Genomic DNA, 25,844 nt, shown 5'->3' with positions numbered 1-25,844 from the left:
AAAGATGTTACTATCATCCTGCAAGGTCAGCAAGGTAACTCACCCAAAGTCACACTCGACCAAAATGTGAGAGGCACTCTGATAAACAGTAGCCTCTTCCAATACATAAGAACTGCAATAAAAATCTTTTGTCTTGATAATAACAAGGTAAGGCTATTGTCACTTGTTAGTGATTCCAAAGGGCAGATTTCAGCAGTGAAATTCTGCCACTCTTGTTGTATCACAGAAAACACATACCAACAGAGTAAGCCCAAAGTAAGGCTATATATATTGTACCCCTCGCTTTTAAATCCTAAAGTGAATGCTTACCTTTCTTGTGTTCTTTCCAGAAATCTTTCAAGAAAAATATAAATAATTTAAACTGTTCTTACCCACCATAGAGAAAATAATTCTATTCTATATTATACCTTTTGTTTTTGAATTGGCGATAATTTTAATGTTTTTTCATTGGAATTCAGGCTCATCATATGTGTCTGAAATAAATTAAAAAAATATGTTCTAAAAAGAATAAAGACTATATATGATTATATATTTATACATTAAAATCTACATAAATAAAATTAATACAAAACAGTTCAGATGGTAATATAATCAACTCTCAATTGCATACTAATAATGTGAGGGCTGAAACGATTGATTGATTGATTGATTTTATTTATTAGTAAATACTATGAAGGGACATAGTATTTTACCTGATCAGCCAAATTGACATTCTATGACCCAGGAGTGTACAAAATCATTGATTTGAAAATACCTTAGATTCCTAAAGTCACTGGGACACGTGTTTGATTACCTAGTTGGCTACATAGGAAACATGAGATGAAGATTTCCATTGTTTTCACTCGACGCTACCTAAGTTCTTTACATTAACTTTAAATTTTATTTTTAATTTTTTTTTTGGAGGGTGAAGTAATTAGGTTCATTTATTTTTTATTGTTAGAGGAGGTACTGGGGATTGAACCTAGGACCTTGTGCATGCTAGGCACACACTCTACCACTTAAGCTATATCCTCCCCTCCCTGAAATGAATTTTATTATATGTAACCTATACCTCAATAAAACTGATTTTAAAACAATGAATGAAATCGAAACCAAAACAAAAAGCTTTTTTCTACGCATCTAACGGCTCAGGAAGTACACACATACACAGACATACACATACAAATACATGAAGAACTAAAATTCAATCTTGTATCTAGATCATATAAATAGGAAAATCATTACCATATTTAAGACATCAGTAGTTTCTCCAAGGCTTTCTGAATCCACTGATGAAAAATTGTCTGTCTCCTTCTCTTTGGTCATTTTATATTGAAAATAATCTGAATGATTAAAAGAGAAAGAAAACCAGATTTCAACAGAAAAGTAAAAGATAACTAGACAATAAACAGAAATTATTCTGTAATATAAAAGTACAGTTATAATTTTACTGAGGTCCTTTAATCGCATATTAAAGGAATTGAACAGAATCCATTCACAGTGAAAACAGGTTTTGAAGTCTCTTTTGGAAAATTTAAAGACTTTGATGCTGATAACTGCTTCATTCGTATGAACAGGCAAACACTATTCCTTTGGGATAAATACTGCCCAGGTATCAAGCACTGTGACGCCAGTCCCCAAAAAGATCCCCAACGACCCACTTCTTCCTGCTATGCATACACTTGTGTAGTTCCCTTCACATTTTACCAGATTAGTCTGTATGGCCAATAAAATAAAGTGGACATAATTGTGATGTTACTGTGCCTTACGTCTTGATCCCCACTGTCCACCTTCTGTCTCACTTTCTTGGATCACTGGCTCTGGGGGAAGCCATGCTGTGAGCATCCCCAGGGAGAAGCCCACGTGCTGAGGAAGTGAGGTGTCCTGCCAACGGCCATGTGAGTGAGCTTGGAAGAGGATCCTCCAGCCCCAGTCGAACCTTCAGATGACTGTAGCCTCAACTGACAGTGTGAGTATAAGTATATAAAACACCCTGAGCCCAAATCACTCAGCTAGATTGCTCCTAGACTCCCGACTCTCAGAAACTGTGTGAGATAGTAAATGTTTGTTGTTGCAACCTAAGTTTTAGGGTAATTTGTTATGTAGCAACAAAAAACTAGTACAAGGACCTAGAAAATCTCACAGAAAACTTCCAGGTTATTATATCATAAAGCAGATAATTAAAAGTTATAAGCATTATTTGGCCTTACATTTTTCTCAATTACTATATCTCCATTTAGCACCCATATATTTATTTGAGAGGGGCTCCTTAATGAAGTCTTCACTAAAAATGCCAGTCCACACTGATCTCTCCCTTGTAAATTCATTCAATTCAAATGAGCAAATAATCAGTTTGTCTTTATCCCATGTGAGGTATTATGTAGGTGATATCAACTGAAGTAACTACTAATTCTTAATGAACTTATAGTCTAGAAGGGAATACAAAATATAAGATATAGGGGAATGAGAAATCACATCTGAAAGTTGGAATCAGGGAATGTTTCACTTAGGAGTTAAAGGGAATGATAAGTAGAACTCTGAGAGGCAGAGATGGAGGTAGATGGAGAAGAAAATAAGCCTGGTGCTAACAGAAGACATGGAATGGCTTGTATTGGAGGCTTACCATGTGCTTGGAACATAGGCTTTTATACACATCAGGTTAACTCCATGACAGCAAGAGAGGTAAATGTTATATCCCCATTTCACAAACGAATAAATTAAGGTTCAGTGACTCTTTCGGTGTTAAGTGTCAATCTCAAGTCTGCCTTGACTTCACAGCCTTTCCACTAAGTCTGACTATGAAGAGCTCAGTTTGATCAAAATCAGGGGTTGGCAAACTTTTTCTGTAAAAGGCCAGACAGTAAACATTTTAGGCTTTGTGGCCGTATAGTCTCTGTCCTAATTATGCAAACTCTGCCATGGTAGTGTGAAAGTAGCCAGACAATACACAAATGAATGGGCATGAATGGGTTCCAATAAACTTTATAAAAACCAGTGGCTGGCTAGATTTGGACTATGGCCCAGTCTGCAGACTTGTAACCTAAATTAAGAATTAAGTTATAAGAAAAAGGCTACTGAGAGATGAAGCTAGAAGAGAAGGTGAGAGTTATATGGGAAAATTCACACTTATTTTAAAAAATATTAGGAATCCTCTGAAGACACTGGAGCAGATGGGGACTGAACTGCACCTGAAGGAGATTAACATAGAAAGTACTAAGCAGAATAGATTAGAGATGGCAGAGAAAGAAGGTTTGGAAAATGGATAGTAGATCATTTAAGCTCATGGTCATGCCTTATACTTGACTGAGAAAACAGAAATCATTGGACCTGATCTGCCTTATCTTCTCACCAACAAATGTGCACATTTACCTACATCTTCGCATTAAAATGTAGAACGTGTCTTTCCTCTTAATAAAGACTTCGCTGTAGGCCAGCTCCTCCCATCTTCTCAAGAGCTTTGCACCTTTGGTTACACCCTCCCTCTCACATGCTACCAATCTCTGGGACTACTGACTCATGTCCGTTAGCACACAAATATGCTCTAATATTGCCCATTGACCTTGCATCTCCTTCTACCTGCCAGCCCATTTCTTTGCTCTTTTTTATGACCAAACTAGGCAAAAGAACTATCTACACACCCTACTTCCTCTTCACTTCCTCAATTCCCATTCATGCCTCAATGTTTAACACTCTGCCTTCTCTCCTGATCTTCCCTGGAACTACTCTTATCAGGGTCACCAAAAATCTCCATGATGCCAAATCCATAGGATGCTTCTTTGAACTCTTTTTCCTTAACTTTTGAGCAGTACTTTGAATTCATGACCTTACTCTCCTCACTTCCCTCCTCCTATCCTACTGTCTGACAAGGATGAGGAAGGCGGCTTTGCTGGCTCTTCCTCTCCTACCATCTAAGTGTTAGTCTCAGGACAAAATCCTGGGCCCTCTTTTCTTCCTACGCTACTCTCTAATAAGTGATTTCATCACCTTCCATGGATTACAAATACTATCTCTATGTTGATGGTTTCCAAATTTCTATCTCTAGTCCAGACCTCTCTTCTGAAGATTATACTTTCATTTTCAATTGCCTGCTTGGTATTTCTGCTCGGATGTGTCACACTTGTATCAAGCATAATTTGTAGTTTTTTTCCTCAAACTAGTCAACCATCCTCCTGCCTACACATTTTTGTGTAATCTGTTAACAAGTTTAGCAAGTTCAGTTGGTTCTATGTCTAAAATGTATTTCAAATTTGCCTCCTTCTCTCTATCTCCATTGCAAATACCTTAGGTCCACACACCATCATCTCTGGTAAAAGGCTCTTAAGGTTTCTTCCTACCTTTAGTCTGGTGTTCCTACATCCACACACAGGCAAAAGTGATCATCTTAAAATTTAAATTGGATTGGAGGACATCATTCCACTGTTTAACATCCTTTAATGACTTTCTATTGCACTTCAGAAAAACACCCAAATCAAATAGGCTTCTCATGGTCTATAAAACCATGAACATTCTTCTGCGCTCTCTTTTTCCAACATCATCTTGTCCTGCCTTTTCTCTCACTCTATAGAGTCAATGGTCTTCTTTCTCTTATAAACTGCCTCTAAACCTTTACCTACATTATTTTCTTTGCTTGGAATATATACATCCTTTCTCTTTGTGTGGCTTTCTTGTCCTTTATGTTTTAGCTTTAATGTCACCTTCTCAGCTATGTCTTCCCTGACCTCCTTCCCTCCATTAGTCTGCAAATAATTTAGAAAAAGTCACCTTATATGTTGGATGCAACTTTCAAAATACTTTTTTATTAAGTCGGTGTTAGCATACAGTCACAAAAAGATAAGGGATGGCTTTTCCTTTTGCTCCAAAGCTACAAAATCCTGTCTATCTTCACATTCAGATCTCTTGAAGTGGGAAACAACCTACTCTAAACTATAAACTTCTCTTTTCCCTATACACACTGTTGTCAGAATCTATTTTTCCCATGTACAGGGCTGAAGAGTGCCAGTCATTCTTATCTCAAAAGGAAACATACAAAAGTTGTGGGTGAAATGCAGGAAATCCAGCTCATTAACAAAGTCCTAGTTGTAGATAATATTCCATTTCCATGGCCCACAACTCTTGCCTGAGTTTCTGCTCCTTTGTTACCTCCATCTTTTGTCTAGGTTCCTGATCCTTAAGATACTAAATATTATCTGTGCCACGATTCTTAATCCCAGACGCTCAGATCACCGTCTTATTTCCAAACCTACTGCTTACTCTGATTCCCTGGCTTCTTGTCCTGCCCCTATCATCCAGGTATCTTCCCTGCAGTAACATAAACACACTCCTAAGATACACAAATTTCTATAAACCAAATTATTTAGAAGAAACTGTATAATAGCTAAAGAGGTGGAATTACAATTTAAAACATGAAATCTATCTAATAGGCAGTGAGGCAGAGGTGTTAATAACCACGACTATGTTTATTAAGAGGTTTCTAGAGATGCTAGGCTCAACGCTAAGTATTTTATATGCTTTATCTCATTTAACTGTCACCAATACTCTGTAAAGTAGGTATTATTTAAACTCATTTCAAAGATACGGAAACTGAGGCTTAGAGAAATTAAGTAACTTTCCCAAAGTTGGTCACATAGTTAATAAATGTCAGAGCTGGTCTGGTTGCAGATCAGTGTAACTCCACACCCCACGCTCTTAACATGATGCTATATTGCCTAAATGCGGAACTCCACACAGGTCCAGAAGACTTGCATTCAAACCCTGTTCAATTCATTTACAAACTGAGTGACCTTGGGCAAGTCATTCAATCTCTTCAAGCCTTGCTTTTCTCATCTATGAAAATGAAGACGAGAACTCCCACCTATTTCATGAAGTTGCTTCTGGGTTTGAAGGAGATAACGTAAGAGAAGGTAATAGGTACGCTATACACTGCTCTATGAAGGGACACTGCTGCTGCTACATGGGATTTTTAGGATCACTGAAGATGCTTTCTATTAGTTAGAGTATTCCTGGATTGGAGTTCAAATGAGGGGTGTCAGTCCCTAACTAGGAAGAAAACAATTTAATTGGAGAAAACATCTTAAGATAAACATGAAAACAATAGAAACAAATGGTACATTTTTTTCTGAGAGATGGCAGAGCTTCAGATGTTACCTGGTTCCACTGGCTGCATGGAGCCCTCCTTTTCAGGCATCATTTTCTCTAGCAGATCACTTTCAGACACACAGAAAGGAACTGAACGAGGTGAAAAACAAGTGGGTGGTACCAGAGTCCCTTCAGTTGGAGGTAGTGTTCTTGGCATTCGAATAGAGTCTGGAGATTTCTCCTTTAAAATAAATAGGTTCAATAAACTGTTAGATGATGTTATATATTTAATATTGGCATAAACTACCCTAAGGTTGCTAAAAATATTTAAGAGACAGACTTCAAAATTGGTCAGTGTCCCACAACATTCACTTCTTAATAATCTCCAAGGGCTCAAAAATGTTCTGTTCTGTTGCTTCTGTATCTAAGTTGCTCTAAATTGTCAATTTGGAAGTCTGTTTTTCACACAAAGGGGAAAAATGTGTATGTGTTTTCTCTGCCTTCCCTGAGTAATAAAAGATTACTCGTAAGATGCAAACAAGCAACAACTACAAAAAACTTATGGGATATTTCTCAATCTTTCCATATATACTTTTCCATAGTAAAAAGCCAAACTCAACCTTTTTACCTCAAAAGGAATACATTTTGGAACTTACAGTAATTTTTTTAAAGGAATGTTTCCTTTAAAATTATTTGGTATTTTTAAAATATAAGTATCATTGAAATAAAATTTTAAAGCACAGGAAGAGAATCTCCAAATATAACTGAGAAAGAACACTCCCTCTCTCAAACTAAAGTCCTTATTTCTTTGTTTTCCACATTTCATTATTTATAGTATATAAGCTTCCACTGCTCATGAGGTATTTTCTTCAAAAAATAAAAGCACAGTAGAAGTCAATTCACGTGTAGTTGAGAAAACAACTCAGCACTCAATCTGAGGTGGTAAGATAGTGGTAAGTACCACTGTCTATAAGAAAAAAATATTCATGATAATTCTAGTTTTCTAGTTTGTGTGTTTAACAGCTTAATTCTGAATTCACTGTAAAAGTTTGTAAGCCCTCAATTCTAATAATCCTGTTTAGTAAATCTAAGAAAACCCTTCTTCGGTTTAAAAAGAAAGTGAATTTGTTGTTTTCCAGGTTTTTGCAGGGCTAGACGATACTATTACATAGACGAGGCCACAGCTGTACCCGCTCTCTTCGACGCATACGTGCTGATAAAGATCTATTCAAGACAGTTTCTGAGGTCAGATCGCTGATGGGCAAAAATGTAGATGAAGGTAAGTAACAATCATTCATTTCATCTGAATCATTGTCTTCTGACATATCAAGTCGTGGAGTGGCAAAAACTAGCATGTGACATCCACCACAAGCAACCTGCAGAAATCAATTCACGGATAAATTAATCAACATTGGCTTCAGACACAAATGGGTTTTTAACAGTTTTCAGCTACAAAACATTAACTTACCAGTATACTGACTGACTGACCACGTGAATCTCTTTCTTCACACACATACACACGCATGAGAAATACAATATATGTTCTTTAAATACTATTACTGAAAATTAGAATACTTTAACATACCATTTTACTTTCAATTTAATATATAATATAAAGAAAAAACTATTTAGCACATTGTATTTCTCCTTATACATTAGAAAACGTTATTTTAATCTGGGAACAACATTAACAACTTGAAAAAATTACTCAGAGAAGTTCTACTTGGAAATAAATGATCCAAGAATAAATCAGTCTCCTGGGATAATTATGTCTCCAAGTCTTTCTCTTTACATGAAATTTAAGTTTTAAAACTTAAAAGTCCTGAGAGCAAAATGTAAGCATACACAATGATGAAACAATGAAAACTGAAATCAGCATTCAAAGGATTTTGAGAAATAACATTTTTGATAAAATGCTTAAAAAATACTGTGTAGTATTTGCAATACAGATTTTTAGCATCTTTATAGTGTTCTACAAGGTGGCACAGAATAGCATACTCTGAACCTTTCTGTCATAATATTTTCAAAGTTAAAATTGATTTTTTTTTGTATAGCATTTTAAAAATTGATCTTCCCCATAAGATTATAAGCTTAGTGAATGAGAATCTGGTCACTTTGTTCATCACTGTATGCTTTGTATTCCTCATCCTCAGTCCAGTATCATATATCAAGCAGGCATTCATTAAACGTGTCAAATCAAGGGATGGAAGTGTCCCATAGTATGAGGCTCTGAGCCTTTGAAGAACAAATTTCAAGTGATATTATCATCACTAAGTAAACAGAATTTTCAAGCCTATAGTTCTTAACTGGCCAAAGTGTTAGCAACAACAGAGATATAGTGCCTGATGGGGATGACACTGAACCACCACCTTATCCAAATAACACTTAGCCAATAAAACGTATTTTCAAAACTCTTCATTTATTATCAGATTTTCTCCTGTGCAGGATTTGAGAGTCTAAGCGATATCTAATTCAACAAATATTTATAGTCAGCCACCGTGAGTGAGGCACTCTGCTGGGAGCTACAGAAACACGAAGTCTCCAGGCATGGAACAGTCTCTTAAGAGATATATGAGAACAAAGTAGAAGAGTCAAGATTAGGGCAAAAAGGAAGATGTTAAAGGAGGAACGTTAGGAAAGGAACAGATTTTTCAGAGTGGCATGATGTCTGACTTTGGGCCTTCAGGAAACAAGTATATTTATTATTGCATACTAACATAAAAGTACGTATTTTCTATGAAATACTGAAAGACTTAAACATAGGAATATGAAAATGTACATAGTTAAATGTAATACCCTTACCAACTGAACTATAAACCTCAAAAAGTTAGAACACAAAGTAGGAACAAATTGATTGGTAAAATTCTCCAATCCAAGTCCTAATTTTCCGTGTCGACCATCTCCAAAAGTATACATAAGGCCTATATCTAAAATGAAAAAAAGAGAGAGTGTTACATTAATGGATCTATTTTTAAACAGACAAATATTAACTTAATTGTAATTATCCCTTCAAATTTTGCATTGAATTCACTCTGATCCATTGATGTTTTCACACTGTTTATGGTCTCTGTGGTCCCACACAAAACAATAGGCAATAGATACTCTGAGAATAAATCACTAAGCCCTTGGTGGTCTGTGAAGTTGAGAGCCAGTCATGCGAGGCATTGTGTGGAGCAGCAATCCAGCATGAGATCTCATGATACACACCATCTTCTCAAGGGGAAGGAGATTTTGGTATATTGGACCCCTACATCCCAACACAATCTATTTTCTTTTTTCCTCAGGTCACTGATTTGATCAGTGTCTCTCAACCTTGGCATTACAGACAATTGAGGCCAGATAATTCTTGATCATATGGGTTTGTCCCATGCATTGTGGGATGTTTAGCAGCATCCTGGGCCTCTACCTACTAAATGCTCATAGAATACCCTGCCTCGACAGTTGTGACAATCAAAGATATCTCCAGACACTGCCATGTGTCCCCTGAGGAGACAAAAATCACCATGAGTTTAGATCAATCCAACTGTCACTTTCACTTCTGCTCCACGGTTGTGGAATGCTGCTGAAGAAAATGCCATAAACCAACCATGCTGCTAGTCTCTATACCAATACTGGGGCCCCCTATACAGCTGGGCACATGATGATAATGAGTAATTTTGTTGCTTCTCTCCAGTTAATTCTTTTGCCCACTGCTATAGCAGCTACTCTGAACATTCATTCCCCAAGCCCTTCCTTCATACCCTCCATCTCAAGCTGGGTAAGTGGCATGGAAGCAGAAGGAAAGGAAAGGGTGCCAGTATGGGTGCAGAGGAGGGGGCTCTCCTTCTAGTCTGGTGATTCGGAAAGGCTATCAGACCAAAGCCAAAAGGATTAGAGTTTAGCTGCAAGAAGAAGGAAGCAGAGACTCTTTCAGGCAGAGACCAGGAGTACATACAAAAGCTGTGAATCAAGAGAAAACATAGCACAATCAAGAAGTCGAAAGGCAACCAATGTGTCTGGAGCACAAGGGGGAGAGTGCTTTGAGATAAGTCAGAAGAGGGAAGAAGGAACCACACCACAGAGGTTCCTATTAGTTCAAATTAAGAATTTTTCAGGAGAGAGAAGCAAGATGGTGGAGTAGAAGGATGCTCGTAGCTCACCCTCTCCCACAAATACACCAAAACTCACATCTATGGACCTACTCAGCCAACCAGAGCACCTGCCGAACTCTGGCAGAACATCACCCTCTTCGAAAGACAAAGACGCCAAAAATCTGGTAGGAGAAAAGGAAAAAAGAAAGAAGAAAAAGCAAAACAGTGTGGGACCAGTCCCGCGGGGTGGGAGCGGCAAAGAAGGACTGGTGCTATTTCACTGGGTCTCCCCCCTCCAACGGAGAGGCCAGCGGGAAGGAGGGGGAGCCTCCGAGGCTCAGATCTGCCCCGAGCACCCCTTGACCGACAGAACTGAGTTAAACGGGCACAAAGGGTCCCTGTGACACCCAGCCTGAGACGCAAGCCAGCAGCTGGGGCCGGGACAGGCTGCCTGAGCCGGGCAGAGGACTAGGGCGGCTGCACTGAGGCAGCCCTGGGGGACTGCAGAGTGCTGCATGCTGTGGCTGGGAGGGGATACGGAGCAGAACAACCTCGGTCCCCCATAAATTGTGAAAAAAGCAAAGCAACATGGCTGGTGTGCCCTGCGGGGAGGGGCACCGTAGCCTTTGTCTCCTCAGACCTGTGCCACCATCACTGGCGCATCTCGCGAGAAGAGAGGTAGGGCGCAGCCACAGCTGCCATCTCCTCCTGTGTGCAGTGCCTAGGCGGGGGCGGGGCTGACACCTGAATTCGCACCCAGGGGCTCTGCAACCTCCTAGGGAGGACTGAGGCAGGTAGGATCTTTCTGCCCTGGCACCTCAGCGAACTTGCACCGCCAAGACAAACAAGGAGCTGAGATTTGGCACGGAGCAGGGGCAGGGCTGTTCCCTGGTCTTCCCCAAGCCCGCCTTCGGAGCACCGACCCGAGGTGGAGTGGGCAGCTGCACAGAGCAGCGGAGTGATGGGTGCCAGGAGAGGGCGGGCGGCCATCCGCCTTCCTGGCAGGCACACAGCTCCTGACCAAGGTGCTAGGAGGGGGTGTGATCCGCCCACCTGCCTCCCCCGGACCCCCCCCCCGAGCGCAGCATCTGACTGCGGCATCGGGAGGGGGAGTGACACACCCGCCCACCGGGTAAGAGCTCAGCTTCTGACCCAGTGTTAGGAGGGGGTGCAGTCTGCTAGCTGACCGCCACTGGGAGCAGCACAGATGAGGGCGCCAACAGAGGGCCTCTGGAAACAGCAAGCTGAGTTCGCGAAACAGGGCGAAGACACAAAGACCTCTTGATAAAATCATTAAGAGCACACCGTCACCAGGAGAACTAGATAACTGATACTCCTTAAGCCACAGTGCCAGAGAGATACGAGCAATCTGAAGAAGCAGAGGAACCACTCCCAATTAAAAGAGCAAGAGAAATCCCCTGAAAGCACGATCAAGGAAATAGACATTGATGGCCTACTAGATCAAGATTTCAAAAAAGGAGTGATGAAAGTACTGAAGAAACTAAAAGAAATAGTGTTTAGAGATATAAAATAGGTCAAAAATGAAATAGAAGCTATAAAGAAGAACCAAGTAAAATAGGTCAAAAATGAAATAGAAGCTATAAAGAAGAACCAAGTAGAATTAGTAAACTCATTTGCAGAGATGAGAGCTGACCTAAAGGCTGTACAAAGCAGGCTAGATAATGCAGAGGAATGAGTAAGTAACTTAGAAGACAGGACAACAGAGAGCACCCAATCAGAACAGCTGAGAGAAAAGCAAATAAATAACAATGAGAACAATATAAGGGACCTATGGGATAATATAAAGCATGCCAATCTATGCATAATAGGGGTTCCAGAACGGGAAGAAAGAACAAAGGGGATTGAAAAGGTCTTTGAAGAAATCATGACTGAAAACTTCCCCAACCTAAAGAAAGAATCAGATATCCAAGTACAGGAGGCTCAGAGGGTCCCAAACAGGAAGAACCCAAACAGACCCACACCAAGACATATTATAATCAAGATGGCCAGGGTCAAGGATAAAGAAATGATTCTAAAGGCAGCAAGAGAAAAACAAAGAGTGAGTTACAAGGGAACCGCCATAAGGCTTTCAGCTGATTTCTCTGCACAAACACTACAGGCCAGAAGGGTGTGGCAAGATACATTCAAAGTCCTGAATGAAAAAAAGATGCAGCCTAGGATACTCTATCCAGCAAGGCTATCCTTTAGAATAGAAGGAGAGATAAAGAACTTCATAGACAAGCAAAAACTTAAAGAGTTTAGCAACACTAAACCCATGTTAAAAGAAATATTCACAGGTCTACTCTAAATAGAAAAGAAGCAGGATGCTACAAAAATGAGAAACTCATAACTGGAAAGAAGATAACTGCCATGAATTACAAAAAGAATAAACACAAAATTGTAAAGGAAGACAACTAAATCATTAAGAGTGGGAGAGGGAAGCAAGGAAAGCCACTGTGGAAAACAGTCTGGAGATTCCTCAAAGGACTGGGAATGGACTTGCCATATGACCCAGGAGTCCCACTCCTGGGCACATATCCGGAATGAACCCTACTTCAAGGTGACACCTGCACCCCAATGTTCATGGCAGCACTGTTTGCAATGGCCAGGACATGGAGGCAGCCTAGATGTCCATCAACAGATGACTGAATAAAGAGGATGTGGTATGTTTTTGCAATGGAATACTGTTCAGCCACAAAAACCAACAACATAACGCCATTTGCAGCAACATGGATGCTCCTGGAGAATGTCATTCTAGGTGAAGTAAGCCAGAAAGAGAAAGAAGAATACCATATGAGATTGCTTATATGAGGAATCTTAAAAAAAAAAAACAAAAACATAAATACAAAATAGAAACAGACTCATAGACATAGAATACAAACTTGTGCTTGCCAAGGGGGCGGGGGGTGGGAAGGGACAGACTGGGATTTTAAAATGCAGAAGAGATAGACAAGATTATACTGTATAGCACAGGGATAAATATACAAGATCTTGTGGTAGCTCATAGCGAAAAAAAAGTGACAATGAATATATATATGTTCATGTATGACTGAAAAATTGTGCTCTACACTAGAATTTGACACAACATTGTAAAATAACTATTACTCAATAAAAAATGTAAAAAAAATTATACAATTCTTATTTACATGTTTTTAAAACACAATTGTGCCCTAGCAAATTAACAGGCAAATTAAAAGAAGATGTATTTAATAAAATTATTTTAAAATTAAAAAAAAAGAATTTTTCAACTCTATCAAGAACAATAGTGGGCTAAAAATGAAGAGTTTTAAGCTGGGAAATGACAAAATCACATTTGGGGGCTTGTAGTTTAAGACGGCAAAGTACCTATATACTAAGAAAATCCAAAAGACCTGCCTGAAAAATGGTTAGAAATAATAACATAATTTAGTAAAGCGGCAAGTTCAAAACTTAATATACAAAAGCAAACAGATTCATAAATAAACAATAAGCAGCATTTAGACTCTAAATTTAGACTGCTATAATTACGATTAGGTATTTATTTCCTTTCTTTATATATATGCCTTATCATCTTTTTTCTTTCCTCCACCTGTTTTTGACCCTGATCTCTTTATCCAAAATGTTAAAAAGGTTTTTTTTTTTTAAACTTGATTATCTTTGGCCAGAGGAGAAAAACTCTGATCAAGCCGCCTGATCATACTTCCAACCTCAGAGACCTTTTTAAAACATGAGCCACTAGTCTTAATGGGGAACTAGCAAGAACTTACAGATAACTCACCATTTACCTCTCGTTAGTCCTGGAGAAAAAAAAAATTCCTAACACCTGTCCCCTGGGGAGAATTCATGAGCAAAAATGTCAAACAAAGTTAATGTTCAATTATTTGTGCTATGACTTCTTTCATCAGGAGGAAAGGTATTATGAAAGTTTAACCAAATTACCTCATTGTATGTTAGATGATCCATAAAAAGTATTTACCACCAGTGGCAATGTGGAGTTGATGAAAATGGCAGTAAGGACAGAGAAACTGAGCTTAAAACCCTGAAGTAAGGCGTATGTATCAACAGCTCTTCTGGGGCTATGAATGAATAATAATTCTTTACATTCTATATAGTTCCATTTCATGCTACATTAACAAGAACACTTGATACTTGAAAATGGGCAGGTAGTTCTCTCTGAAAGGTTCCTTGGGGAAGAAGGGATAGTACATGCTTGTACCTTATATTTGCTGACTCTTAGTTCCCCTAACCAGACCCCATTAGATGAGCTCCATCATAGAGGAAACTTTTGTAAAAGAAGGGAAAAAATGCAGCAATACCAGTACCCAGATCATTTTAAAATACTACATGCTTTATGACTTTTTAATATTTCATTTGTAGATAGAAACATGAGGTAGAAACAGAGAAATTACAGAGCCTTTTGATCCAAAGCAATTAAAATTGTGGAGTATATTAATTAGCGACACGTGAGTCTGTCATTTTAAGGATACACCTTTATTGAGTCCTACATTGGCAGCACCCAGATTCAGAAGTTGAGAAGTAGGCCCAAAGCAGCATCTCCCTGGATAAAGGAGAAACTACAGAGCAGAAGATCTAGAGGGCCCAAGAATTTACCTAATGGTTTTTGAGGTGCCTTTCTCCCTACCACTATGGAGAAAACAGGGAAGAGTTACTTCTGAAAATGCCTCCTGGTGGCAAAAGCATCATAAGAATTTACTCAGACTGACTATAGCTATCAGACTGAATGTACAGGGAGACTGTTTTAAAATAAGTTCTTTCTTAGAAGGCTTTTCCCTTTGGCCTGAGCAGAGTTGAGAGCCTTCAAGTTGATACAATTTCAAAAAGATTCCAGCTTTCTGCCAAAGTATAATACTATGGTCTTACCTCTGACAGCACTGATGTATTTTGAGGCTGTAATTCTTTGGATCATTTATATTGATTTTCAATCGAATTAAAATATTAAAAAGTAGTTCACAACTTTATACACTGGCATATTAAACAAAGAATTCCATTTTCTTAGTTATTAACTCCTTTGCTTACATTAGATACATTCATTCCATATAGTATTTATTTTGCAATAAAATATACTGAGTTCTATAAGTGTATAATAGAAATTCTGATCTGTACCTGTTATCAAAGCTGTGTGATTTTCTCCACAGGAAATATAACTTATTTTCTGATCCTTAATATCATCAATGATTCTGGGTTCTGAAGTTTCAAAAATAAAAGTGCCAAGACCCAGTTGACCAAACTGTCCCAGCCCAAAGGAGTACACGGCATTCTCTAAAAGGGAAGGGGCAAATACAAGAAAAGGATTTCAGGGGTACAGACACAGTCACCATTATATCTAGAAAGACGGTGATAGTCCACCTTATTTTATAATGAAGGTTAAGTGCCTCTGAAAGAAATACTCATATAGGAATACCTAATACTTAAGCATACATTACTCAGTGATGAAGAGAGAGAAAAATGACAAGGTACACAATCATAACAATTGTGGTATGGGCCTGATTTTATCCTTTACATATAACCACAAAAGGAATCGCTAAAGACACAAAAGTCATTTGGTGAACTACCTAAAATGTCCCTATAATTACCACTCAACTCATTAAAAAGCATCAATTGTCATTAAGCTAATTCCTTTCACTGCCTTAAGTAAAAAAATGAACAGTGTTTCCTACAGAAAGACTCCTTATTTTTTAACAGTAGTTTAATGGAATAACCTATTTTATAAAGCAATTTCAGAGGAGAATTTGCATGAGAATTAAAACTTACAGTAGATATGCTAGATTTATTTACAGGAAAAGCTCCTTTACTAGGAAATGCAGTAATAATGAAAAGAGGGGAAAAGGTTTTTCTCTATATTAACATTTTTAAAGTGATTCCAAAGGAACTCCAATTACTTAGTAAATATTAGCTCATATACTCTTGAGAAACAGAAAAGCACAAAAACAGGATAAACGAACGGTGATGAACGTGTCCTTTTAGACACAACTCTGGCTGGCTCCCGCCTTAGGAAGCACAGTGTTCACTGCATTAGTCCGCTTCTCCACAGTGTAACACGTTGCCTCTCCTGATGCAGGAGCAAGAGCTTCGGATTCAGGCAGCAGCCCAAACCTTCATCATTACTAGCTGTGGCAAGTAGACAAACTACTTAAATTCTCTGATGCTGTAATACCTGTTTAATAAAGTTGCTGTGAGGATTAAATGAGAAAACATTCAAGAAGGTTTTAAAACACAATAGGACATTCAGTTGTAAAAGGACATTTTTCTAAAAAGTAATTATCTAATTAATTCATCTTATTCTGACACGGAGGATATTGATGAACACATAACTATTGTCATATAGTTTTACATTTTTTCTGTCTAATAAGAATATTTACTTCATAAATAAGACATATACATATTACTTCTTAAACAAAATACAATGTGTCAAGGATACAAAGCCACACTGAGGCAAGGGCAAACAGATCTTTATTTTAGTGGAAAAAATATCATCTCTTAGTTTAATTAATACTCACATAGCGTATCTCCAGTTCTGAATGTTCAGCTTAGTATCTCTAGCTGGCCAACAATTACTCTAAGTTTCTTGGGCTCCCTGATATCAGCCTGTGACATTAGGCTGTTCAGGCAGCCTGAATCACGTTACAAAAGTTTTGTTCCTTATCCCGTTAGGTTCCCTTTCATGTGCTTGGATGACTAGCAATGACAATCATTTCTACTATTTTTAAATGACCTAAGACTTTTATCTAAGGACATCACATACAAAAACCAATATAATTATTAGTCATATCACCTTTACAACATTTGTAACAATGCAATTCAGGGCTAATAAATAATTCGGTATTAGGAAAACAGATTTTATTAGTTGGCTTCAGATAAATATTACTCTAATTTCACAGAATACACTTCATTTCACAAATAGTTATTTGTGTAGCCCCGTAGAGATCTTAAATTTGTCTAAACATAATCTGGCAAAGTTCTTCTTCTCCTTGAGTCCAGACTTCATTGTGGACCCAATCTAATACCCAGGCCTTTCTTGTCTTTTGGTAACTGCTGTGGATGACATACAAGGTTATACCTATCACTCGGTCTCACTTAGTGCATGCCAGTCCCAGTCTAACACTTTCTTAATAGAAATCCATCGTTTCCCCTGTCGCTATAAGCAGTAGTCGTATTGTCTGACCTATCACAGTCACATCTAAATATCGTATCTTAAATATATTTACCAGCAGTAAACTAATTTAAATTGTCTTAAAAGTATTTTACTAAATGATACCTAAATAGATTTTAAGATCAGAGTCTAAGGAAAAACAAAGCTGCGAGGGCCACCATAGAATCATCTAATCAAGCTTTTTCCTTTAGTGAAAGGAGTGATCTAGAACAGATGGCTAGCTATTCTTTGCTTTAAGGTCTTGCAAATTATTCTATAACTCTTAGGTGTTTAATTTAGAACTTAGTCAAACTGATGAGCAATACACTCTTCATGCCCATTTCTTCATCAGTTAGGATTAAATATTTATTATTTCTGTCTATGCTGCTCCAGAACACAGGTTTCTTACCAGGATTGGCTTTCAAAGGTCCATGGAGAAATTGGAAAAATAGGTAAAATAGTGTATTTTCCATACAGATAAATTTATACAACTTAAGGGGATGTCTTTTATTATAAAATTAAAAGCTTTTAATTTTCACTTTGAAAATGTCCCTTATTTTATATAATGGTAAAAACAGATGGCATTTTTCTTGCAATGTCCACATTTAGCTAAATGCAAAAATGGAAGTTGGCGACCATCTGTAGGTTCTCATATTCTTTTTACAAAATTAAAACTTAAAATATAAAAACTTTTATTGTACACCAGAAATTGACACAACATTGTAAATCAACTGTGCCTCAAAAAAAAAAAAAAAAGAATCTTTCTGAAAGCAAATGAATACTTTCAAAAAAAAAAAAAACAACTTTACTGGCCTATGAGATCCCAAAGTCTGCAAAATCTAGAGAAAACAATCAATTTCTGGCAATATGGTGCTTAATTTCAAAACAAAGTCCACAGGAAGCTGAATGTCTATAATACTGCACAAAAATATCATACTTTGGTGCATTTTAAATTTTAAGCATAATTAAAAGAATCATGAATTATCTTGGCAAAATATTTTTGAAAGTATTTTATAATGTATGGTTGAATGACACTATTATTACATAATCAACATTTGTGTCCTTCAGAATATTCTTCAATCACCTAATAAATTAATTCTTTCTACAATCTTTGTATAAACTAGAGAAGATACATAGCACATGAAGAATAAGCTGCATTTCTCCCTATGGATGGATTTTCAGATAATTTATAAAGATTAATTTTAAAGTTTAATTCCTAGAATAAATCTTTTAGAAATTATATGAAAATTCATTTTATCAGCAGAAGTTTAAAAAAAACTTAAACCTCAGAATTATTTCCAAATGTAGAATGGAGGCCTTGAAAAAAATTATTTCAAACTTTGAAAAGATTCCATCTGGAAGTTGTAATTCTGGGAAACTATAGCTTTAGAAGCATAACTAGGACTAGAATAGGAAGTCAAGGAAAAGTGATGCAAGAGGAAAACCTAAAGATAAAATATTGCTTAGTTACCTTGCAACATTTAAGCATTATCATCTGAGAATTAGATTTTAAAATTTGTCTAGAACACTTCTAGCTTTGTGTTACTGAAGATTAAGTGGTGACTTCAGAAACTGTTTATTTCTTTTTGACCAAAAAATATTACAATCATTCACTACCTAACTGCATTATCTCTTATACTACTTATCTAAGATGAGTCTAATGCTGAACAAATTTGGGAGCATCAATTTTGTAAGCATATTATCAAGTAGTAAGTATATTTTAATGTACAATCCTGAGAAGTCATATGTCATACCAAATACAAAATTCAGAAGCCAAAAGTGACATTACCATTAAAGTTCTAAGTTTCTTTTATTATCTATAATTTAAAATCTCAACACTCTTTAATTACTATAACAGTACGTAAAAATCAGAAAGAAATCACCAAGTTAGACATTGTGAATATCACACACAAAAAAGAATTATCGGGTGAAGGTATAGCTCAAATGGTAGAGCGCATGCTTAGCATGCAGGAGGTCCTGGGATCAATCCCTAGTACCTCCTCTAAAAACAAACAAACAAACAAACAAACAAACAAACCTAATTACCTCCCTCCCCCACATAAAATAAATAAATTAAAAAAAATGAATGTGGACAAAAAAAAAGAATTATCAATTACAAGTAAAAAATAGCATTAACAAGGAGCTTCTCCAAATGAAGGTATTTCAGAAAAAAATGTCAATTTTAAATAAATATGGAAAACACATATATGAGGAAAACAATGTATTCTTGGAAATGAGCTAAAAATATTATTTTTTGCCATTAAAGTGTTAAGATCATGAAAATGTCAATTATGTTAGCAAAAACAATTCAACAAGATTCATTTTTTTCTACTTAAAGTTTTTCCATAGGCCAGAAAAGTTTATTAACTACAGGAACAAAAGGTGGGGATCTTAATGGAAAAAAATGCAAAGGCAACTTACACGAAGTACCTAAAATAGTCAAACTCATAGAAGCAGAGACTAGAATGGTGGTTGCCAGGGACTGGGGTAGGGGGAGAGGGGAGCTGCTAATGAATGGGCATAGGATTTCAGCTATGCAAAGCTGAAAGTTCTGGAGACCTGCCATACAACATCGTGCCTATAGATAACAATACTGTATTATAATACTGTAACTTAAAAATTTGTGAAGAGAGTAGATCAGATGTTAAGTGTTATTACCACAATAAAAATAAATGAATGTCAAAAAGTTTTTCATGAGCCACCACAGAAAGTAGGGGACAGAGTGGCAGCATCCACACATACCTGTGAGAACAACTGTGTGCCCTCCACCACAAGCGACTTGGATCACCTTCTCAGGAATTCCAGGCACTAGCTGAGGCACTTTGCGATTGACCAGCAGTTCTGGGGGAAGGCCTAACTTCCCGCATTCAGCTTCTCCAAAGGTGTACAGTTCTCCCTCCGCTATTCAAGGAAAAGTACAGTGATCAGTGATGACATAGACATGAATGAAATACTCATCTTTTTGGTATATGTTCTTTCAATAAAACATTTAGAAAATCTCAATTTAATAAATTTGACCTTTCTGGAGATATTTTTACTGAATGGTAAGGAAATAAAGCTAGATTTTCCTTTCCCCTTGATTATTTTAATCCAAAATCTTCATGAACATTTCATGACCATCACTACTGATAAACAACTAGAGAATTATTTTACCTGTTTCACAATACGTAAAGATGATCTTACTTCTTCTTACTTTTAATAAAGCAAAATGAGTAGACATTAAACCCCCATGAGGACATGGATTTTGTCTTGCTCACTACGGTATTGCAAGAACCTAGCAGTGTGTCTAGTACATTAAACATTTAACGAATACTTGTTGAATAAATGAATAATTGCTTTTTATGAAACTTATTTTAGAAAACTCATTTACTGGTGAAGTAAATATGGTGAGTAAGCCTAAAGATAGCAGATTTTACTCAATTAGTTACTTAGATGGTACTTCTCCCAGAAAGACTCTCTTATTAAGGAACTTATGACATTTAATTACTGCCTTGTCCATACTAATACTATTGACTTGTTTCTGTAATCACACTTAACCACACTGTGCTATGACTATGAGCTTCTTGAAAGCAGGAATTTTTTATTCATTTCTATGAACTGAACTGAGTTCTACAGAGCAGGAATTTTAAAACTTGTAAATACACGTTCTAACCTAAAGAATGACACAGAACATATCACCACTGGTGTGAGGAAAGAGGTAACACAGCACGTCTTGTTTATTATTTCCATGTCTCCAAGAGAACCACGGCTGACTGACTTTTGGTCAATCCCTGGGAATGTGGCCCTTGGGTGTGTTCTCTGTGTTGGTGATTGATGATTTTGTTATGTACACCTGGAGAAATAAATGACGCCAGCTTAGCAAGATGCTAAGAAATGGTAGCTTTGCACAAACGTCAACACTGATGATGTACACCTGGTTTCACCGCTGAGGGCCCTGAGTTGCAGTTGCCATGACTAGCTGCTGGCAGGATGTGCCGACATGACCAGTCACCCACATAAAAGCTTCAGACTCCGAGAATAAAGTGAGTGTCCCTGGGCAGAGACATCACACATACATCCCTGTAATTCACTGCCAAAGAGAAAACATGCCCTGTGTGGCCTTGGAAGAGGAAGGACTAGGAAGCACATACTGGACCTCTCTGGAGGATACAGACCTTTATTCACTAAAAAAAGTTAACATGTCAGATAGAGTTTGAAATTATAAACACTCATTATTGAAATGAAGAAATATTGTGACCCAAAACAGACCAAAATTGTATTATTACATGGATTACCATGCGAATATTTCTATAGAACTGTAGAATGTTATGGCAGTTTACTATTTATTTAGTAATAAGTTAGAAATGGGAGATAACATGATAAATCCAAACTGCTCTGTCTTACTTGTTATAAAAGCTGAATGGTAATATCCACAGGAGATCCAGGAGATAGGCTTTCCAACGGTCACTTGATGAGGGACACATACATTAGTTATATTATTTAAACCAATTTGCCCTTCAGAATTGTCACCCCACATAAAAAGCTCTCCATCCTCTATAAAGAAAACACAAAGAGGAAAAAGGGTTTTCAGAGGTAGCAGGGATAGCAAGTTACTATATTTCCAACAGAGCATTTATTTTTTAATTTAGAAAAATTATGTGTCTTTAAAGAAAAGTACTACCTGACATTTACACCAGCTACCTACTGTTATGAAATGTTTCCAAAATGATAAAGGATAGAGAATAACCTGATGTAAATCACTTTAGACATGTCCATATTTTTATCTCAATAGCAAAGACAAAATGTCCTTTTCTATAATAACCTTTCCTTATTCGAATGTCTCTAAACAGAAAATGGTTTCCTCCTTTTGAGCTGTCTACCAGCAACCTAACTGAATGTCTGCACGAGTCACACTGGACATATCCTGCGCAAGTCCCAGGTCAAAAGGGCCTGGAAGACCTTGCTCTGAGAACACTGTGGGAATGATGCTGTAAAGGAAGAAAAACATTAAATAAATGTATTTCACTAACTTTTTAACTTTACAATTTATACTTGAAAATAAATAATCTAACTTCAGAGAACAAGGAGATGCGTTAGCATACATAGCATCTCAAAAACAGGTTAACTTAAACGTGCTTTCTGATAAGGGTTGCAATGTCAGAGAAAAAACTAAGGGAAATATTTTAGAAAGGAATTATCAAGACTTATTTACTTGCATCTTTTAATTAATTTAAAACATTTAAAGCTTTGAAGTGGTTTAATAATAAGGCAAATAAAAGGAACATAAAAAAATAAGAACCAAAAGGAGGAGGCCAAAATGCCAACTGCGCGGCTGGCAGAACGAAGGGACGGAGCTGCAGGCACAGCGCTGGCGCTCCTGACAGCCAGAGCAACAGCGTCCGTCACACAGCTCCCAGGACGGGAAAAGAGCGCGCACCAGCAGCTGCTTCAGTGAGACTCATTTATCTCGGCTCCAAAAGTTAAAGAAATTTCTCATACAGGATTTTGATAGGGAGGGCAGAGAGATGCAATGACATTACAAACTGTATTTTAATAACATATATCCAACAGATTTCTATGATGTTTCTGACAGCAACTTCATTAAAGCTGGTGTAACTTTCAGAACATACAATGAAGATAATATTTAAGAATATCTAGTGTATACATCTATCAAAATCCATCAAATTGTACATCTGAAATATGTGTAGTTTACTGTACAGAAATTATACCACAATAAAGTTGTCAAAAAATTTTTTTAATTTTGTTAATGCCTATTGGTAATGGTTAAAAATGGAATAAAGATTTTGTCTTGCAAAAAAAAAAGACATGGGTAAATGAGAGTTATTGCGGCATAAATTAAGTTGAAAGCTGGAAAAAAAATAAATATAGACACAAAAGGTCACATATTGTACGATTCCATTTATATGAACTATCCAGAGTAGATAAATTCATAGAAAAAGAAATTTGGTGGTGGCTGGGAGCTGGGGGGGTGGGGGAATGGGGAGAAACTGGTTACTGAGGAAGGGGTTTACTTTAGAGTGATGAAAATGTTTTGAAACTGGATAGAGGTAGTGGTTGCCTAATACTGTTAATGTACTAAATGCAACAGAATTGTTCACTTTGAAATTGTGAATTTTATGTTATGCAAATTTCACCTCTATGAAGTATTTTGGGGTTTAAAAATAATATCTAAAGGAGCAGATGGATAGCATAGCTTAGAACTTATTTAACAATTACCTTCTAAATGTATGTAAGCATGAAATTATAATATACGTCATGATTTTAAGTTCTATTTTTAATGTCTTCTGAAAACACAGGGTCAATGAGAGAAAATTAAACAGCACTGCTGTTTTCAATCTACTGACTTGGTATATCCTAGTCTCAAAAAAAAAGAGATGTGTCCCAGTTTGAAATGGAAAAAAATCTTACCAGTCAGTACAGCTGAAGTATTAGATCCAGCAGAAAGTTGTTTAATCTTATGCTGGGATGTAAAAAAACTAACTAGATGAAAAGTGTTCCTCTCTTCAGTGTCACCAAGTCCTAGCTGTCCTTCATTATTTCCTCCAGCTGCATAAACTTTGCCTCCTTCTGCACATGGAAAAGAAAATATCAGTATACCATCGTCACCATCGTAGTGAGACAGGCCGGTGTACCCCACATAGTTCCTCTAGTACCAGAGGAGAAAGATGAAAGCTGGCATTATCCTGCAATTTGGTGAACTTCATTTTGGTGTCAAAAACACAGCCAAACAAACAAGGCTCTACATTTCTGTGAGATTTCATAAATCATTCTAGAGTTTAAGTAGCAATTGAAATGCATAATATGTGTGGAATGTATTTTCTTGCTTAGGCAGTACTATTAATTCAGAGCAAAAAAGATGAAAGTAATTTCCAAATTAATTTATAATCCAAATCAAACTATTTCAAAAGAGATGTGGTTCATTAATTTTAACTTCCGTATCCATTAAAGCTAAGATATAACAGGTAACATATAAGTAAAATGGGGCAAATACAAGAAGAATATAATTAGAAACACGAAAATTCTATGTTGTGTAATTATATTTTAATTTTTTAGCTAAATAGGAAGGCAGTATAGCATTGTGTTTAGGAGAGAGGACACCAAAGCCAGATTTCCTAGGTGCGAATTCTGGCTTGCCACTAATCAGCTGTATAACTTTGGGCAAGCTAACCTTAACCTCTCAGTGTTGTATTTTCCTCATCTGTAAAATGGGGTAATAATAGTGCCTACTTTACAGAAGTATTATGAAGATTAAATTAACATTTATAAAATTCTTAGAATGGCATTTGGCTCATTGTAAGCACTATATAAATGTTTGTTAATTATTTTCTTAATCACATAAGAAGTATATCATGCCTAGGTAATAAACACTGCCAGTAACCTCTAAAGCAATGAAACATAAACACGTACATAATAAAATTAAATATATCTGTCATAAAAATGCACATGAAATTAAAGCCTCACTAAATTATAGTGGAAACTGAGGGCAAAATCATCCTGAATCAGTTAAAAATTTTAAATTAGATGTTACTTTAGAAAAAATGAAACCTAGTTGAGGAAACAAGACTAGCTTTCAAATGGAAGACACTACAAGGCCACATGGAATTGGACCACACAACTGAACACATCTGGAGCAAAGCAGAGTTCATAGAATGCTGAAGCAGTTCAGAGAACGATATGAGGAAGAAGCTGAATAGCCACAAAAAGCTCCATGGGAGAAGTAAGCCTTACGCTGGATCTTAAAAGAATCTGAATAAGAGAAGGAGAAAAGACATTTCAGCAAAGGAAAATTATAAGTGAGGGCAGAGAGGCAAGGGGAACCGAGGCAGTGAGAAGAGCCTGAAGACGGAAGCAGCTGTGTGGCAGAAAAGGATGGTAGGAAAGACTGCCCCGTGGTCAAGGCCTGGATGTCTAACTGTTTCAGCAGGATTTGTTGAAGACTGCCTTTTCTTCACTGAATTGCCTTGGCACCTTTGTCATCTATCACTTGGGTGTAAACTTGTGGGTCTTTTTCTGAACTCTACTCTGTTCCATTAATCTTTGTCTTAATCTTTTCACTAATAGCACAGTGTCTTGATTAGCTTTACAGTAGGTCTTGAAATCTGGTAGTGCTAAGTCCTTCAATTTTGATCTTTTCAAATTGTTTTCGCTATTCTAGGTCCCGTGCTTTTCCATTCAAACTTTAGAGTCACCTTGTCAATTTTCTCTCTCTCTCTCACACACACACTCACACACAGACACACAGACAAAGCCTGTTCGGATTTTGATTGGATTGTGCTAACTCACATCAATAGCCTTTTGAGGAGGGCTTCCACTCACCCTCAGAAAAGAAGAGGGAAGAGCAAGAGCAGGAGCAAGCTGCCCCTGAGGTATGCACACAGGTAAGGAGATGCCGTCCCTAGACATAAGCCAAGGAAAGAAGCTTTTTCTTCAGCCACTCAACATTTATCTGCATATAGGCAAACAAGTGTGCTAACCATTTACATTTTTAAAAATCCTAATCTTATTGTTGCCAATGTACCATTTTTGTTAATTTTACAAAGCCATAAATGTTACTGGAGTGAGACCTCAGTCCTCAAACTGGGCAGGAAGTC

General features: G+C 37.1%; 1 protein-coding gene across 4 annotated transcripts in view; it reads right to left on the bottom strand.

The window, feature by feature from the left end:
* RPGR (retinitis pigmentosa GTPase regulator) overlaps positions 1-25,844 on the bottom strand; it is a 63,135-nt gene that overhangs the window by 33,461 nt on the left and 3,830 nt on the right. For all 4 annotated transcript variants that reach the window (XM_031445489.2, XM_064483295.1, XM_064483293.1 and 1 more), the window contains exons 5-13: positions 23,662-23,820; positions 21,637-21,786; positions 19,996-20,154; positions 15,228-15,383; positions 8,857-8,981; positions 7,245-7,430; positions 6,124-6,295; positions 1,225-1,322; positions 408-473 (exon numbers count right to left, since the gene is read on the bottom strand). In XM_031445489.2, coding sequence (XP_031301349.2) covers positions 408-473; positions 1,225-1,322; positions 6,124-6,295; positions 7,245-7,430; positions 8,857-8,981; positions 15,228-15,383; positions 19,996-20,154; positions 21,637-21,786; positions 23,662-23,820 — 1,271 coding nt within the window. The remainder of the gene's footprint in view (positions 1-407; positions 474-1,224; positions 1,323-6,123; positions 6,296-7,244; positions 7,431-8,856; positions 8,982-15,227; positions 15,384-19,995; positions 20,155-21,636; positions 21,787-23,661; positions 23,821-25,844) is intronic.

This window comes from Camelus dromedarius, chromosome X, assembly GCF_036321535.1.
Source record: "Camelus dromedarius isolate mCamDro1 chromosome X, mCamDro1.pat, whole genome shotgun sequence".
In the NCBI taxonomy this organism is placed as follows: Eukaryota; Metazoa; Chordata; class Mammalia; order Artiodactyla; family Camelidae; genus Camelus; species Camelus dromedarius.
The sequence above is the reverse complement of the archived record's forward strand: the minus strand, read 5'-3'. Positions and strand labels throughout refer to the sequence as shown.